Genomic DNA, 18,470 nt, shown 5'->3' on the forward strand with positions numbered 1-18,470 from the left:
AAACGGCTTATCTCCTGCCATTCATCGGCCAAGGACATCATTCCAACCCCCTGGCTAATAGCCTTTATGCACCTAACCTCCATGAATTTATCTAGCTCTTCTTTGAACTTTCTTATAGTCCTAGCCCTCACAGCTTCCTCCAGCAAGGAGTTCCACAGGCTGACCGTGCACTGTGTGGGGGAAAAAAAAAAAGAGAAAGCACACCACTCATAGCGGCCCACTGTATGGGGAACCAAATGTTTTCTGTGCACTGTGGGGTGAGGAGGGGCTATGCATGCTTACCCTGCCCCCAGTACAATCTTGCGGCTCCCACTGGCTGGAAACTGGCCAATGGGAGCTGCGCAGGCATTGCATGACACGCATGGCCATCACAGCTGACCACTTTCAGTGGCACATGGGGATGCAGCAGGTAGGGAGCCTGCCTGAGGGTCTCACTAGGCTGCTGGCCGGGAGCAACCCAAGATAAGGGCCTCCTGGCCAGAGCCTGCATCTGGTATCCCAGCCCCTCCTTCCCCCAACTTGAACTCTCTGCACCCCTGCTCCTACAATTATGCCCCCTCCCAGACCACGCACCCCAGTCACCTGCCCCAGATAACAGCCCCCCTCCTGCCTAGGTCACAACCCAGATGCTTACACCCTCTAAATCCCTCTTCTATGTCAGAATCCTGAACCCATACTCCCTGCTTCACCCCAATCCCTTATCCCAAGTGCCCTTCTGCACCCAGCCTCCAATCCAGATCCTGCACCTCCTCTATTAATATCATGGAAGAATGAGGCTCTTGACTATTTACCAAATTCTTGCAGTGCCCACCCCACGTCAAAAATTACTGGCCATCCCTGGGCTAGTCTCTTGCCATGACAGTCTATTCACTTCAAAACTGTCCTGGTTCTTAACATGGATTTCACAGTCTCCCTATGCAGTCCTCTTCTAGCATAGTCCCTTTTTATTGCAGCACATAAATGTCAGTGATCTTAGTTTCCTCTCTGCCTTTCCATCTCAACTCACCATGTTGTTAGAGACCTTTTGGTTCTGCAGCTCATGCCATCTGCAATAGCTTTGCTGTTACTCTCTGGACTTATCCACTGTCCATCTATTTTTAAATCTCATCAGAAATGTCTTTTCCACCTAGCCTGTGATTCAAATACTGAGTAATAGAGTAAATAAGAAATTGTCTTTATGGTTTTAATTTTATAAACTGTTTTATAGACATGTATGAAAACTGCTAGCAAAAAATATAAAATAAAAAATGCTGTGCTGTATATTGCTTTGTCACTAACAATAAATTCAGTTCTGCTCTTTTAAACACATCCTGCAGCATGGAAAATACCCTTAATTCCCTATGAGCCAAGCAATCTAAGCACCTTGCAGTAAGAAGGTCATAAAAAGCTGAACTATTCTCAACATACTAGACAGTCAGTAATTCGTAACTATTAAACTGTAAACCTCAGTAACATATTTATAAAATATACTCTGATTCATATGACCAAAAGCACTAACACCTGCTCAAGTTACCCAAGTCATCCAGCATTATCCAACATGAACTGTCTTGCTCCAAAACTCAAAAAAAAAAAAAAAATTCAATGCTCTCTACAGGATATGGTTTAAGGACTAAATTTAATGTACTGAAGGCTTATTATGGTAGGAATCGGTACGTTTTCACAACAATAGAAATCCTCAATGTTCTTCCTAGTGACAAGACAGTTAGAGGATCATCATAAGATTTCTCTACATTAAAAAACAACAAAAAACATAATATGAAACCCTGTCTTCTACTAGGAATGACTTATGTTTGTTCTCAGTCTTCAAGGAGTCTTTTATTTAAGTCTGGGTACACTAGTGACATACAATGGCTCAAACTATATTTAATCCTTTCAGAAGTGAAAAATGGACAATTTTATTTATGACTCTACCCTTGAGTATTACTGAAGTTGCATATGAGGAAAAGAATAGGCTCTCTCTCCATGCTATAAACACTTTATTTTTATCAATTAATAGGAACAAGGATTAAGTAACAAACAAACAATCTCACTATCTTTTGAATACATCTCTCACACAACCTCTGAAATGTTGGTACAAACAGGCTGCACTTTAAGCCCACTACACTGATTTTATTGTATGTGGTGAATCAGATCAGAACTAAGGAAGTTTCTCTGCTCCAGGCAATTGTATCCTTAGAAACCATATTCTTCTGCCTCATACCCATTCCATAAGCCTCCCATCATGGAGCAAGCAGAAAGCTTTCTTCCTCATACAAAGATCTGTGAAATTCTATTATCAAACAGCGATGCACAGAAAGTGAAAGGAGTCTTTTTGGAACAAAGAGCTCCAAAAAACAAGCATAAGTTCCTCAAATGTGCTTAGTTTATGTAACAGATAACACGCTCGCTTGCTCTCTCTCTCACAGAGAGAGAGAGAGAGAGAGAGAGAGAGAATACAAACACACAACAAATAATTCAGAGTTATGGTAGAAAGTTACTCAGTCAAACCCAGCTACCAGAACCCACCTGAATTTGTGACACATGGTTACACAAACACTGATGCTTTTGATTCTCTGATTGCTATCTCAGGACTTGATCCAGCTACCACAGAAATTGATAGTAGTTGTTTAATGGGTACTGGACCGGGGCCAAAGGGAATGTGATCAAAAATTGAGCCTCCTGTGTGCCATATTTTTCCATACATAGAATCGACTGAAGAGCATATAAAATTAATCTGAAAGTTTATCTAACAGATTAAGTTTTGTGTGCAGAAATATACATAATATGTAACAGGTGGAAAATACAGGGATGATAATGATGTTAAATCTTTTAAATGCAGGTATCAAAAGCACTGCATTGGGTATTCCACATTCATTTTTAAAGCACTATTTGCTAAACATCTACTGCTTTCTTCACCACTCCAGAAAAGCATAAATGGATCCCATGGGGTTGTATTTAAATAAAAAGTAATGTGGATGAAAGGAACCACCTGTAGTGATTGCTCTGCAAAATCAGGAATCAAATCTGTAAAGTTTTATGAGGTGGAGGGGGGAGAAAATTTCAAATAATATTGCAAAATGCTCACCTGTTTGCCACCAGTGATCCAACACTGGGACCTTGAAGACTTTTTTGGACCATTGCAATGTCTCCACATCACACCGTTCACCAGCCACAAATAATGTTCGAAACCTAAACAACATGGTACAAATTTTAGATGTTAATGTTTAACAAAGAAAGTGAAAACAAAAAAGGAAAATATTTCTCTATAAACCTTAGAAATTCATTTTCTATGCCCAAGATGTTGAACATGGGAAAGCCTGCTTCTGTTCCAGCCTATTAAATGGAAATTGGATTCCTATGGATATTATTATATACTTATAACTGTAACACTTAATAGGACCCTTTTTAAAAAATGTGAATGCCACTAGACATCAGGACTGGCTCAACAATTCACTGAAGAGTAAACAAATACAAAATGTATTAAATTTAAAACATGTACAGAACAGAAACTGTGTATCCCCTGTGAGCCCAGAGATTGCTGAGGTTTTCACAAGGGTAGGGAGAAGAGGGGACTAGTGGATGGCAGAATGTTGAATACAAAGAGTAGCTGTGTGTATGTTATGTCAGCATGTGGTCCTAAACACAGTAAGAAGAGACGAGCTTTAAAAATGCTCTAGCAGAGCCAATGTTCATGGTAGATAGTAACTTCTTGTTAGTGGAGATTTGAGTGTGAAAATCTAGCTTTGGTAAAAGAAAGACCAAACAAGAAAAGTGGGTCAACCACCATTTAATGGGTTCTCAGTGGTGAACACATGGTTTGAAAAATAGATCCCACCTAGTGACATGCTAAGTGGAAAAAGTACGGGCCATGTAGGCAATGTTTTGATAAGAGAACATACAAAAACAGTGAAGAGACAAAAGGATTATACTGGAATAACATGTAGCAGAACAATATAAAAGTATTCAGAGATAAAAAACAAACTGTACCCTGAAAAACCAGGTAGGATAATGACTTTAAGGAAGAAATTGCATTGGTGGGTATGTACACAGGGGAGTGGGAGAAAGAAAAACTTCTGCCAGAAAGTAATGGTAAGCTTTCACTTTTTGCCAAGAACAATGAAGTCAGGGGAGGGAGAATGGAAGAAAGTTTCATCAAAGCAGCCCAGGAAACATGGGAAAGAATGAGTGGTAAGGTGGACTGCTTACAGACAGAAAAAGCCGGTGCATAGAATCATAGAATACTAGGACTGGAAGGGACCTTGAGAGGTCATCAAGTCCAGACCTCTGCCCTCATGGCAAGACCAAGTACTGTCTAGACCATCCCTGATAGACATTTATCCAACCTGTTCTTAAATATCTCCAGAGACGGAGATTCCACAACCTCTCCAGGCAATTTATTCCAGTGTTTGACCACCTTGTGTTAGCCGATGGCCAGGTAATGAGTGGTCTGTGAGCCTTATCACATCCGAGTCTTTAACTGCTAGGACAGACTGTCCCTTCGCAGTGGGCAGTCAGTGTGTGGCTGACGGGTGCCCCAAATGTTGGTGCAGAGAGCTTATGCCACCCGAGTCTTTAACTGCTAGGACAGACTGTCCCTTCGGAGCGGGCAGCCAGGATAGCTGTTGGGTGCCCCAAGAGTCTGCCCCGTGGAGGCGACACGACTCAGCACTCAGCTTTTACTGCACCTTACCACTGACCTGGCTGATATAGCCAAACGGCTAAGGTTCTTTTTTTGTGTTCGGCCAAGTTACAGTAACTGGAAGGAGTCAGGCTGAAAGCTTAAACGGTTGCTATTTATTAAAAGCAGAAACAAGAATCTTAGAGCAATAACTTTGTAACCATTATCTTCTTAACTACTAGTAGGATGATACATGACATGTCAATTAGATTATAAGTGAAAAGTTACTCATATGAGGACCAGATGCCTCAGCCTAAAGAGCTCTTACTATTAAATGTGCACAAAAGTACATTGCAGGTATAATTCTCACCCCTGCGTCCTTCGACTCCGGCGTAGCCAACATCGTTCACTGAATCCCTCAGGAAGAACAATGCGAGGAGGGAGTCCCCTGGGTCCTTGGGAGGTAAATACCTTATCTGACTGGAAGGTGTAGGTAATTGGAGCTCAGTCAGAGTGGTCTGCCGGACCCTTCTTTATACCCCTTGGGTCATGCACATTCTTCCTTATCTAAGCGTACCAATTGTGCTGCTTCGTCTTTGTGACACCAGTTCTTACAAGGCAGTTGCAATTTAATTTACACTTGTAAGATAGAGATAACTAAATCATTAAAACAGGACATTCTTTTCATATGGGCGGGAGGTTCCTCTTCTGGGACGAAGTGTGGGCGTAGCAATTATCAGTACCAGCCAAGGGCAGTTTGAGGCCCTATGGTCAACAGCTAGCCTGTTAGCCCCCTTGTCTGTACTCTTCAGTCCAGGGTCATGCTGACACAGCACATCTGTGTTTTGAAGCATCAAAAGACTGGGCTTGAGATAAGCGCATCTGTGCTTTCAAACATTCTAAGACTGTGCTGTTTCTTTGTGCTTTGTACTCAGAGGCACCGAAAAGGGGCAAGATAGAGCAGAGCAGGGCATTCTGTCTGGCTACATCTTGACAGTTAAGAACTTTTTCCTAATGTCCAACCTAAACCTCTCTTGCTGCAGTTTAAGTCCATTGCTTCTTGTTGTATCCTCAGAGGACAAGAACAAGTTTTCTTCCTCCTCCTTATGACACCCTTTTAGACACCTGAAAACCGCTATCATGTTCCCCCCTCGATCTTCTTTTTTCCAAACTAAATAAGCCCAATTCTTTCAGCCTTTCTTCATAGGTCATGTTCTCTAGACCTCTGATCATTCTTGTTGCTCTTTTCTGGACCCTTTCCAATTTCTCCACATCTTTCTTGAACTGCAGTGCCCAGAACTGGACATAATACTCCAAGTGAGGCCTAACCAGTGCAGAGTAGAGCAGAAGAATGATTTCTCATGTCTTGTTCACAACACACCTGTTAATGCATTCCAGAATCATGTTTGCTTTTTTTCCCAACAACATCACACTGTTGACTTATATTTAACTTGTGGTCCACTATAACCCCTAGATCCCTTGCTGCCATACTCATTCCTAGACAGTCGCTTCCCATTCCGTATGCATGAAAGTGACTGTTCCTTCCTAAGTGGAGCACTTTGCATTCATCTTTATTAATCTTCATCCTGTTTACCTCAGACCATTTCTCCAATTTGTCCTAAGCATTTTGAATTTTGACCCTATCCTCCAAAACAGTTGCAACCCCTCCTAGCTTTGTATCATCTGCAAACTTAATAAGCGTACTGTCTATGCCAGTATTTAAATTGTTGATGAAGATATTGAAGAGAACCAATCACAAAACAGACCCCTGCGGAACCCCACTTGTTATACTTTTCCAGCAGGATTGAGAACCATTAATAACTACTCTCTGAGTACGGTTATCCAGCCAGTTTTGCACCCACCTTACAGTAGCTCCATCTAAGTTGTATTTGCCTAGTTTATTGATAAGAATATTATGTGAAACCATATCAAATACATTACTAAAGTCTAGTTATATCACATCTTACTGCTTCTCCCTTATCCACAAGGCTCATTATCCTACCAAAGAAAGCTATCAGATTGGTTTGATATGATTTGTTCTTTACAAATGCATGCTGGCTGTTTCCTATCAGCCTACCACCTTCCAAGTGCTTGCAGATGATTTCCTGAGTTACTTGTTCCATTATCTTTCCTGGCACAGAAGTTAAACTGACTGGTCTGTAGTCTCCTACATTGTTCTTATTCCCCTTTTTATAGATGGGCACTATATTTGCCTTTTTCCAGTCTTCTGGACTCTTTCCTGTCTCCCATGATTTTCCAAAGATGATAGCTTATGGCTGAGACACCTCCTCTGTCAGTGCCTTGAGTATTCTAGGATGCATTTCATCAGGCCCTGGTGACTTGCAGACATCTAATTTTTCTAAGTGATTTTTAGCTTATTCTTTTTTATTTTATCTTCTAAACCTATGCCTTTCCTACTGGCATTCACTATGTTAGGCATTCCTTCTTCAGACTTCTTGGCGAAGACCGAAACAAGTAAGTCATTAAGCATCTCTGCCATTTCCAAGTTTCCTGTTACTGTTTCTCTCTCCTCACTGAGCAATCCACTGGTTGTGGATGTCTAATGTAAAAGAAGAAAAAAACAAATAACAGAAATTGTGAGGAACTAGCTTCTGATCAGGAGACTCAAAAGTTCAAGGAAAAAAATAAGGCTAACAAGGTAGTTGTTAAGGTAAGAATGATAGCTGAAGAGGAAGGATACTGAAAACTGGAGGAAGAGATGGGGAGGAAAGTGTTTTTGGGCCAGCCATACAGAAAAACAATGAAGCACAAGCTATGAAGAAATCTTCATGTGAGAATAATGGGAATTGTGTGATCACTAACCCTAAGAAGACAGCAGAAAAATGAAACCTGCAAATGTAAACAACAACAAATTATGGGAACATCTCAAAAGACACTTATCTGAACAGAAGAGGTACAAGCAGCACTGAATAAGAGAATGGTAAAGCATACTGCTAAACATAAGAATTGTTGATATCATCAAGGCAACTAGAGACACTGGAGTAACATGACTTCATAGATCACTATGTAATTTATTAGACGAAGCTAGAATAACAGATGACTGAAGAATGGGATCGACTGTGTTTTCTTGGGAGGATAAGAATGATGCAAATTATCCAAACACCTAAGATGTGTCTACACTAGAGCACTACTTTGAAGTAGCAGGCACAACTTCAAAATAGCATGCACTGCGTTTACAGACGCCGCGCACTACTTCGAAGTTGAAATCGACGTTAGGTGTGGAGACATCAAAACCTCTATTCCTATGACAAGATGGGAATAGCGCCCTATTTCAATGTCTAATGTCGAAGTAGGATGTGTGTAGATGATTCGCGTCCCGCTACTTTGAAATAGCAGGGTCTACCATGGCGGCAATCAGCTGTTAAGCGGAGATGTGCCGTGGGGCCCCTGCAGGGCTCTGTGATCTCTGTGCCCAGCAGCTGTTAAAGCTGCACAGACCCGGAAGTCCCATAGCAGGAAGCTGAGACCATGCAGGCAGCAGCATGCCACACGGTGCCCCTGCACGGCTCAGAGACAGCACATGGCAACCAGCCAGCCCCCCAAGCACCCCCAGGGCTCCCTGTCTGAGCCATCCTGGGGCTCACCAGTCTCCAACCAGCAGGACAGGAAGCGGGGCCCATCCTGGACTGATGCCAAGCTCCGTGACCTGCTGGGGCTCTGGGGCAAGGAGGAGGTGCTCGGTGTAATGGGGAGCAAGCAGTGGAACACGGAAGTATTCACCCAGCTGGCCGAGGGCCTGACCGCCCAGGGTCACCTTGCCCACACTCCTGACCATGCCAGGAGTAAGGTCAAGGAGTTGTAGCAGGGTTACACCCGGGCATGGAACTCAACCAGCTGGTCAGGGGCCACCCCTGCCACTTGCCACTATTACTGGGAGCTCAGGGATATCCTGGGCCCTCGGGACACCTCCTCTCCTCAGCTGTCCTCAACACCACAGCCGAGTAGCCCCAGCTGGACTTGGAGCCGGAGTTTGGACCAGAGGCCACCCCCACGCCCCCAGAGCCAGCGCCGGGACCATCCGTGCCACCATCCGAGTGGTCTAGCTAGGAGGGGGAGCTGGTGATGGACCTCCCCTCCCACAGTTCCAGCTAGACATTTGCCCAATGGGCCTCCCCCAACCACAGTGGTGTACCATCAAGTATGTACTCCACAGGGCAAACACCCCCAGGGCATGGGGTGGGGGCACCATATGTGACTGGGGACCCCCAACAGGCCCAGCAGACCCCAGCCCACCAGGGCCCAGGCAGACCATAGCTCCAAAAGAGCAGCATGGCCACCAGTGCCCATCAGCACCTGCACCCATGGACAGCACCGTGCCCAGCCCCCAGGAGAGTGGGATATGGAGGCAGACCACAGGAAGGGGCAGCCAACAGGGCTGCCACACACATGGATGGGGGACAGGGAAGGGAGACCTGACACCTGAGGGGCATGGGGGGGCAAGGGCCATGGGGCAAGGCTCGATACTCATGGCTTCCTTCTCTCTTCCCCCGTTTCTGCAGTCATACCACCCGAGGGCCAGGACAGCATGGCTCCAGCTGTGGTCCTGGACAGCCCCCCGCAGATCCCTGAACAGTGAACATCCGGGGGCACCACCGGCACCAGGACAGGCCTACGTACCTCCATGGACTAGACCCCAAGGTGGCCACCACCCTCTTGCACCGGGCAGACATCATGAAGCAGAGGGTCCGCTTCGAGGAGTGAAGGCCACCTGGGGTCAGTAGGCCTGGAGGAACTTTTTGGCCACCTTTACGCATACGCATCTCATAGAGCTAGAAGGGACCTCAGGAGGTCATCGAATCCAATCCCCTGCTCTCTTGGCAGGGCCAAGCACCATCCCTGACAAATTGTTTTTGTTAATCTATTTGCCCCAGAGCCCTAAATGGCCTCCTCAAGGACTGAGCTCACAACCCTAAGTTTAGCAGGCCAGTGCTCAACCCACAGAACTATCCCTCTCCCCAACCTTTAACCATGTGGCTGCCTCCTTCGAGGAGCTGCTGGCCCGGCTGCCGCCCCCCCACTGCCCTCCCTGCTCCCCCACCTGCTGCCCCATCTGCTGTCCTGCCTGCTGCCTCACCCACTGCCCCACCTGCTGTCCCGCCTGCTGCCCCACCTACCAGCCCCCCAGAGCAGGAGTCCGCTGAGGCCTACAACTGGGTCGAGGACCCACCCCAGCCATACCTCCCCATCCTCTCGGCTCCCAGCCAGCCTCTCCAGGGACCCCAGACAAGGGGGAGCCAGTGACCTGGACACGGCGTGGGTCGTGCCCATCCACCCCCGCCCCAGAGTGATGGGCTGATGGCCGACCCGTCCATGTGCTCCCCCTCACGTATATAGTTATCCCCCCTGTGTAAATAGTTATCCCCCGCCATGTATATAGTTGTGATATTCGCTGTTGTTGCAAAATCAGAGTCAAGCATTTCAATCAATTAGCAAGAATTCACAGTTTTATCTTCCCCAAGCCCCTGTGGTATGTGTGCTTTTGGTGGGGGCAGTGTGCACGTGTTGGGGGCAGTGTGCAGGGGGCCCACCAGGGATAGCCAGGGCAGCGCTCACTGGGCCCCCTGATCAAAGTACCCGCACAGGGCCTCCCGGACCCAGACTCCCTCCTGGTGGGCCTGGTGGCTAGGAGCAGTGGCTGGCTGGAGGTAGCCCATTCCAGCCACAACCACCCATCCCTGTAGAAAGGCCTCCCCCTTGCTTTCCACCAGGTTATGGTGTGTGCAGCAGGCACTCACAGCCTGGAGGATGTTTGGGAAGCCCACATCCAGGCAGGCTAGGAGGCAACACCACCGGCCCTTCAGGCACCTGCAGGCCCACTCAACCACCTGCTGGGCATGGTTCAGCCAGGCATTGTAGCACTCCTGGCTGACATCAAGGTGGCCCATGTAGGGGTATGTGAGCCGGGGTATGTGAGCCAGCGTACGTGAGCCAGGGGGTAGGCCACATCTGCCGCAAGGCAGAGAGGCATGGAGGTGTGCCTCAGAGGGATCTCCCTCTTGGTGATGTAGGTCCCCGCCTCCAGATGGCAGCACAGGCCCAAGTTGCAGAACACACAAGCACATAGGTGCAGCCAGGTCAGCCCACATACACATCCTGGATCTAGCCCCACCTATCCACCATGGCCTGCAGGACCACCCAGTGGTAGCCTCTCCCATTTATAAAGCATCTGCCACTGTGGTCTGGGGCGTGGATGGGGATGTGAGTCCTATCAAGGACCCTGAATTAATTCAGGTATCCCATGGTGGCAAAGCCCGCGGTGGCCGTGTCCAGGTTCCTGACACGGACGACCCTCTGGAGCAGCAGGGCGTTGAGCACACAGACCACCTGCGGGGAGGGGACATGGGCACCCATGAGGGTGTACAGGGTGTGCCCTGCCCACCACCCAATCCCCCTACCTGGACCCCCTCACCTGGGTACCCTCCCTGGGCCTCTCTCCCTGGCCCCCCATCCCAGCTCCTCCCTCCCCAGCCCCCCACCTCCCAGGGGTGTGTGCCAAGGCCTCCTTACCTCCATCACAACTGCCCCAACTGTGGCCTTGCCTACACTGAATTGGTGGCCAATGAAGTGGTAGCTGTCTGGAGTGGTCAGCTTCCAGACAGCTATCGCGACCCTCTTCTCGACGGCGAGGGTGCACTGCATCCATGTGTCCTAGTGCTTCAGAGCTGGGGTGAGTCACTGGCAGAGCTCCATGAAGGTCTGCTGGAGCATGTGGAAGTTTCGCAGCCACTGGTCATCATCCCACTCCCCCATGACCAGATGCTCCCACCACTCAGAGCTGGTGGGGTAGCTCCAGAGCCAGCAGAGCACCCAGCAGTGGGGGGAGCAGGAGGGCCCGATGGTCAGGGGCATCCCCTTCTGCCCCCAGGGAGGGCTCCCCTGCCAGGAGCTGTTGGGTGGCTGCCTGTGCAGCATCTAGTACTGTGCTTCTCTTACGGGAGACAGCTTGAACGACTTCCACCTGCTGCTGCTGCTGCTGCTGCTGCTATTGGGCACCCATGTCTGCAGGCACTGGGTCTAGGAGGCTAGCGGCACCAACACAAGACTCGTGCTGTGCAGGCTGAGTGTGTTTTGGAGGGGCCCTTTAAACGAGCAGCTTGCTGTTGTCCCAAAAGGCCTAGTCCACCCTAGGACTCTGTCCGCGGGCTTTCCTGGCCCCTTATTTCAAAAGGGGCTTCTCGTGTGTGTAGACACTCCCTTGCCGCATCCGGGACGGCCCCTTTCAATGTAGTGCATCTCTACTTCAACTTTGAATGTCGACAGTGCCAGGCCCAGAGGGTGTATAGACTCAAAACGTCAAAGTAGCGTATTTCAATGTTGCTACTTTGAAATACGGTACTTCACAGTAGCACTCTAGTGTAGACATAGCCCTATTGGCACATCCTCCTGTTAAGTCAGTGTCTCAAAAATCTCTGTCCACAGAGGCATTATTCCTCATGGAGAGCAGGCTACAGCTGCCAACAAAAGTGCTGTGTTCTGCAGACTTACTGGCAACAAAATGACTTGGGAATCTGGATGCTCTGCAGGTTTTGTCGGCACAAAATCTCCTATAGTGTAGATATAGCATAAGGGTAAACACAAAGAACCTAAAGATTAGCAAGTAGGGAAAGATGGAAGAAGAGCTATTCACAGATGTTTCAAGAGAAATGCTATATCAGGAGAAAGAATTTGTGTACTTAGGAAATACATTTACCGTCTTTGAAGAAATAAATGTAGAAGTGAAAACAAGAACATAATGTGCATGTGAAACAGGTGCAGAAGTACTGTGGAATGGGAAATTTGGTAATTAAGTAAAAGGAACAATGTATCCTGCATGTTTTGTGGTGTGGTTTGGAAATGGTGCATCTGAAGACAAATTCATAGTATGTAATCTTGCGATGGCTTCAAGTCAAGGATGCTCTTTTTTTTCCACAGGTGTTTATTTTTGAGTCCTTTGATGACTGAGGAGTCAAGATGCTTGAGCCACAGAATCAGTGGGGGGAACTGCAGGTGGTGTTAGAAGTCAGGATTGAGCCACCATTGCTGCATTACACTTGTCTATCCTTTCTTTTTGGGTGTTTTTCTGCAAGCAGGGCTAAGTGATTTTCCTCTACAATGAACTTTCCCTCTCTGACAAGTCGTTTCCAATTATCCCTGTCCTGAGCTACTGTCTCCCTATGTGTGGTGTCAATGCCGCATATCCTGATGGTTATCTTAAGGACATCTCTAAAGCATTTCTTTTGGCCTCACCATTTACCTTCTCCTTTGGTGAGTTGGGTGCACAGCAGTTATTACTGTACAGCACACATCGGGCACATGCACACTGCCCTTTCCAACTCAGCACCTGGTGCCAGATAATCAGAGCCTCAACACTGAAGATGCTGATCTCAGTGACTGGTGGCATTAGTGTGTCAATCCCTCCACTTTATGTTGAGGATCTTCAAGAGAAAGTGATGTTGCTGACCTTCCAGGTGTTTTCTATAGGTCACCCAAGTCTCACAGCCGCAGAAGAGAGTTGCAATTACGACTGCTTTACAAACAAAAAATCTAGCATGAGTTCTAATGTTGTGATTATTGAATATCAAGCAAGACAGCGTGGAAGGTAAAGTTGGCACAGCAGATTCTGTGCTGAATCTCAGCATCTATGCCTGGCCTCTGTGAGAGATGGTGGCCAAGATAGGCAAAGTATTATACAGTCTCCTGTTTTTCTTTCTCAGCCTAAGTCTTCCTTGCCAGGACTGATTGACCAGGAGCTGGCTTGTGGAGACCTTTTGTTTGCTGATGTTCAGAGCGTTAGCCCCAGGGTTTTGTGTCAGAGAAACAATTCAGGGCTGTTTGTAGATCTTCCTTTGAGCATGCAGCTACAGGGCCAACATCTGCATTGGGGAGTTCAATTACAGTTACCAATATTACTTGTGCTCTAGCACACAGACAAGAAAGATTGAAGAGACTGCCATCCGGTCTTGGGTTAACATTTCCGTTACCACTGAGAAAACAGAGAAAAAAGGGTGGGTGCAAGTACACAACCTTGTTTTTCACCAGTTTGAATTGTAAAGGGCTCAAAAGGAGATGTTGTGTGCAGGAGCCACTGCACAGAATGAAGATATTCATCTGGTCATGCAGGAGTCTTACAATGGTGATAAATTTGCAAAATTTGACTAAATTTTCTGAAGTGCCTCACAGTTGACAGACAGCTTTGATCCGACTGAGCAAGGCCATATACAGCTCCTGGTGTTGTTTCTGACATTTTCCTTGAATCTGCCTGGCTGCAAAAATCAGGTTGCAATTACCTCATGATGGTCTGAAGCCACACTGGGAGTCTGGCAGTACTTTCTCTGCAGAAGGGAGCAGGTGATTAAGTAAGAGTCTAGCATGAATCTTCCCAGCAATGGCGAGAAGGGCTATATGCCTTTATAGTTGCCACTGTTGGCCCTATCTGCAACATTTTCAAAAAGGAGGAAGTTAGCATTACATAAGTCCACAGAGATTTCTTGAGTGCACCAGATTTTAACACACACACACCCCTTTTAGTGCTCCAACTGGGATGCTGTTGGGACCTGCTGTTCTATTGTTCTGCATTTGTTGAATTGCTTTGTGGACTTTCTCAAGTATTGGTGGTCTGGCCAAGAGTTTCCCAGATTGGATGATGATGGATGGTGTCGATGGTGTCATCAATTACCATGGATTCTTGATTTTGGTAATGTTCCTTCCAGTGCTCCTTGTTGGATTTACTATCTTAAGTTGTGCTACTGTCTCTGGATCTCTCCTGTCTGAAGCTACGAAGTCTTGGTCTCCCATAGTCTCTGAATATCATGTCTGTCAGTGAATTATTGAATTTCTTTTGCTTTGTCCTCCCACCATTTGGTTTTGATGTCCCGGAACTTCAGCTTTGAGATGAAGGAAAGAATTCTGCTTGTGACTGAATGATGGATAGTTTTGCCAGTCAAACAAAGCTTTTATCTTCTGAACCAAAAGAGCTATGGCCTCAAACCCTTTTTGTCATCAAAAAAGTCATAATGATGGCAAGTAGCTAAACCAGTGGATTCCTTACAAGCTTTATGAATGGTCTGTTTTAGGGCTTCCCAGTCTTCTTTGACACTTGTGTTGTCATTTCCAGATGTGGATCAGTAACAACACAAATTTCAGTGAAGCCACATCTCTGTGCAGTGGCAAGGAGGTCCAAGATAATCACGTTTCTCTTCCATTGCAGCCTTCCTCCACCTTTGCAAGCGTTGAGAGATGAGCTTGCTTCATCTGTCTGCTCTGCCACTGAACATTCATACTGGTTTTTGTCAGGCTGCTCGATGTCGGATAGCTTACATTTGACTTAATCACCATAGATGACCTTACCAGGAGTAACCTTTGTATCTTATATATATGCAAGTTTCTCCACCGCATTATAGTGACACACAAATGAAACACTAGAGAACAACATACTGAGGAGAATGGCTAGCATGCAGAGGGTAGACAGATGAATGAAAGAATGAAGAAGATTAACTTGGGACTCTCCGGCTATGTCGACACTAGCCAAAAACTTCGAAATGGCCATGCAAATGGCCATTTCAAAGTTTACTATTGAAGCGCTGAAATACATATTCAGCGCCTCATTAGCATGCGGGCGGCTGCCGCACTTCAAAATTGATGCAGCTCGCCGCCGCGCGGCTCATCCAGACGGGGCTCCTTTTCGAAAGGACCCCGGCTACTTTGAAGTCCCTTTATTCCTATGAGCAGATGGGAATAAGGGGACTTCGAAGTAGGCAGGGTCCTTTCGAAAAGGAGCCTCATCTGGACGAGCCACGCAGCAGCGAGCAGTGTCAATTTCGAAGTGCTGCGGCCGCCCGCATGCTAATGAGGCGCTGAATATGTATTTCAGCGCTTCATTAATAAACTAATAAAATTAATAATAGCTAATTAATAAATTAACAAAAGTTTTTGGCTAGTGTAGACACGGTCTCCATAGCAGATTATCTGACAGGTCTGAGGTGAGCTGGATACGGACTAAGAATGGGATAAGAGTGACAAGCAAAGAAACTACAGGAGGAAGAAAAAAGAAAGAAAGGAACACTGGGGATATGATGGAAAAGAGTCTGTCATGTGAATTTTGAAGAGAACTCCAGACCTACAAACCTGTACTTTGGTCGGAAAGGAATGGAAAACAATGGCACTTCTGACCCTGTGTACCTGGGAAAACAAGTCAAGAAATGAAGGGATGATACCTAAAAAGAGCAGGAAAAAAAAATCAGAGACAATAAGAAACATATTATATAGACATGAAGATGTTTTCTGGAAAGATCAGTAGTCTCCCTATAATTAAAGCTGTAAACAGTCTTATTTTCAGTAGTTTTCTAACCTTAACCAAATCAGTCATTTGAAAATGGGATTTCTAGCAACTACTGAAACTAACCCTTTCCCATTAGTACAACCAATGTACAGGAATAATCTTAAAGCAGATCTTCTAAGCAATACATGAAATAAAATAATATGTTTAACATTTGTAAATTCTGAGAGACATAGGAGAGAGACTGGTCTAAAAGCAAGCAAGCAATACAAGTTTCCAAGGCAAACAATAATCTAGAAGATATGTATAGCATTTGCAACCTTGTTGAAGATTACATACTCTAAGAGTTTACAAATCAATTAGCTTTCCAAAGTACTATAAGACACATTTGTAATAGCCACTTCTTTGCTGAACAATATGCTATGTTCACATTAAACACTCAGTTGATGGCATATGCACTTGACATCAGAACATGTTAGAATTCTATTCATCGTGAGGGATGTTCTCTAGCAGACTGCAGCAGAAACAGATGCTATTTGCATTTTATTATTATTATTATTATTATTATTATTATTATTAATAATAATAATAAATTAAATTGTGTTATATAACCATGCATTAAACCCACACACTCTTTTAACATTATGTTTTATCACATGCTTTGTGAGAAGTTATCATCATCCCTCATGAAGCACTACAAATTTATTTCACTTTCCCTTCAGTACGGAAAGGTCTTAAATGTGAACTGAAGTGTTTTTATATAGTTCCCTACCACACAAATTACTATTTAAGATCTAGAACTCAGAATATACAAGCAGACTAAAGGTTTTATGCAAATGTGTCTCGTGAGTAGTCCCATTGTTGTAACATATTACGTACATTTCTTAATTCCTTGTGAATAATTTACATATCACTCTTCTCAGTATAAAACTATGGTAACTGAGATAAGAATAATCCCCATGAAAAAAAAATAAGCAACCCTCTTTGAGGAACAAAAGAAAAAAAAATGTAATTTGTGTCCACTGAGAGATACAAAATAAATGACTGAGGGTATGTCTGCACTTAATGGGAGATCAACTCATTCAGGGTTGATCTCTCAGAATTTGATTTCACACATCAGGTAAAGACTCGTGAAATCAATCTCTCTGGGTCTGCCGTCAACCCCCTGCATGCCTGCTCTTGCAAGGAGTAAGGGAGGTAAGTGGGAGAAATACTCCCACTGACCCTCCTCAGTGAGGGCAGACCTCACGGTCGACTGCAGATACATCATTCTAGCTACACAAGCTGGCTAGTGTATGGTCTGGTGTAGACCAAGCCTCGGTAACTGTACTTCTGTGAGTAGCCACACTGACCTCAGTGAAATACTTATGTGAACAAAATTACACACACACACACACACACACATCTGTAGGACTGGGCCCATAAACAAACAACTTTCAATAATTTGTATGCATTGGTTATCTTTTACTAATTCAGTTATTGTGAATCAGGGTTCTGCATTTCTCCTGAAAAAGTTTTTGTTTATTAGTTAGTTTTGGTTGGGTGGGTATATTTGAGGGAGTAAACAAGAGAGAGAGCACACCACGTTCATCATGAATGCCCCCAATGTAACAGATTATAAATCAAATCACATGAACAATATGCTTCATGTTTGAAGAACACAGTTCTGTGTTAAACAACAATTGTACTATTTTTACAGGCATTTCTCTTAAAAAGAAATAGGAAATAATTATATAAATTAATGGGCACTAAGTTTGTCTGGCATTATAATTCTTTCCTAGTCATCGTTCAGTGATTTTCTCTGTAAAACACTGAGCAAAATGTCTTGGGTATGGCAATGTTTCAAGTCTTATCAACAATAAAAACCCAAAAGACAAAGAAGAAAGTTGAAATGATTCATAGTAGTATTCCTTTCTCTGAAACACAGCAGAATCCTGCTGTGAGGAAGCTTAAAGCATTGTTCCATCCCAATAGATTTGAAACAAAAACTTCATTCCTTCACAAATTAAATGGATCTCACCAAATGAGATGTTATTCTTCCATTTTTTCCCCTTCAATTCAATAGGGTAATCTAACTGTTTGCAAAAGAGGGCGAGATTCCAAATAACCAAAGCTTTAATAACAAAACCAATTAATCTTAATTGTATTAATACTATGGGCTATAACTGTGATTTCTTCTCCATGGACAAGAGTCTTTGGCTCCATTTACAGCAGAGTTCTACATGCTAGGCAATTTTCTAGTAGTAGCCAAAAGTTAATGGGCCAGGAGAAAAAAAGAAAAAAATCGACACAAAAAATCCTGTGCAGTTTTAAAGAGAGTACTAATTCTCATTTAGGGGTCAGTAAGTGAGGATCAGTGTCTTCATCTTGGCAGTCACTCAATAACAAGTAGGACTTCATGTCACCCTCCTCTTTGTGAGTTCACTGATCAGCCCAATTCTGGAGCCATAGGTCTTATCACAGAAGGAGTAGGTGTTGGTAGCTGTTGCAGGGGTGTGGGGCAAGTTTTGCCACTCTTTTTTTCTCTTTCTCCTTCTCTCCTCACCTACGTTGTGGTGAGACCTCTCAAACTGGGTCAACCCATCACAGATTACCACT

General features: G+C 45.0%; 1 protein-coding gene across 2 annotated transcripts in view; it reads right to left on the reverse strand.

Moving 5' to 3' along the window:
* ACSS3 (acyl-CoA synthetase short chain family member 3) overlaps nucleotides 1-18,470 on the reverse strand; it is a 173,670-nt gene that overhangs the window by 78,677 nt on the left and 76,523 nt on the right. For both annotated transcript variants that reach the window (XM_075012266.1, XM_075012259.1), the window contains one exon: nucleotides 3,065-3,168. In XM_075012266.1, coding sequence (XP_074868367.1) covers nucleotides 3,065-3,168 — 104 coding nt within the window. The remainder of the gene's footprint in view (nucleotides 1-3,064; nucleotides 3,169-18,470) is intronic.

This window comes from Carettochelys insculpta, chromosome 1 (genome assembly GCF_033958435.1).
Source record: "Carettochelys insculpta isolate YL-2023 chromosome 1, ASM3395843v1, whole genome shotgun sequence".
Classification (NCBI taxonomy): Eukaryota; Metazoa; Chordata; order Testudines; family Carettochelyidae; genus Carettochelys; species Carettochelys insculpta.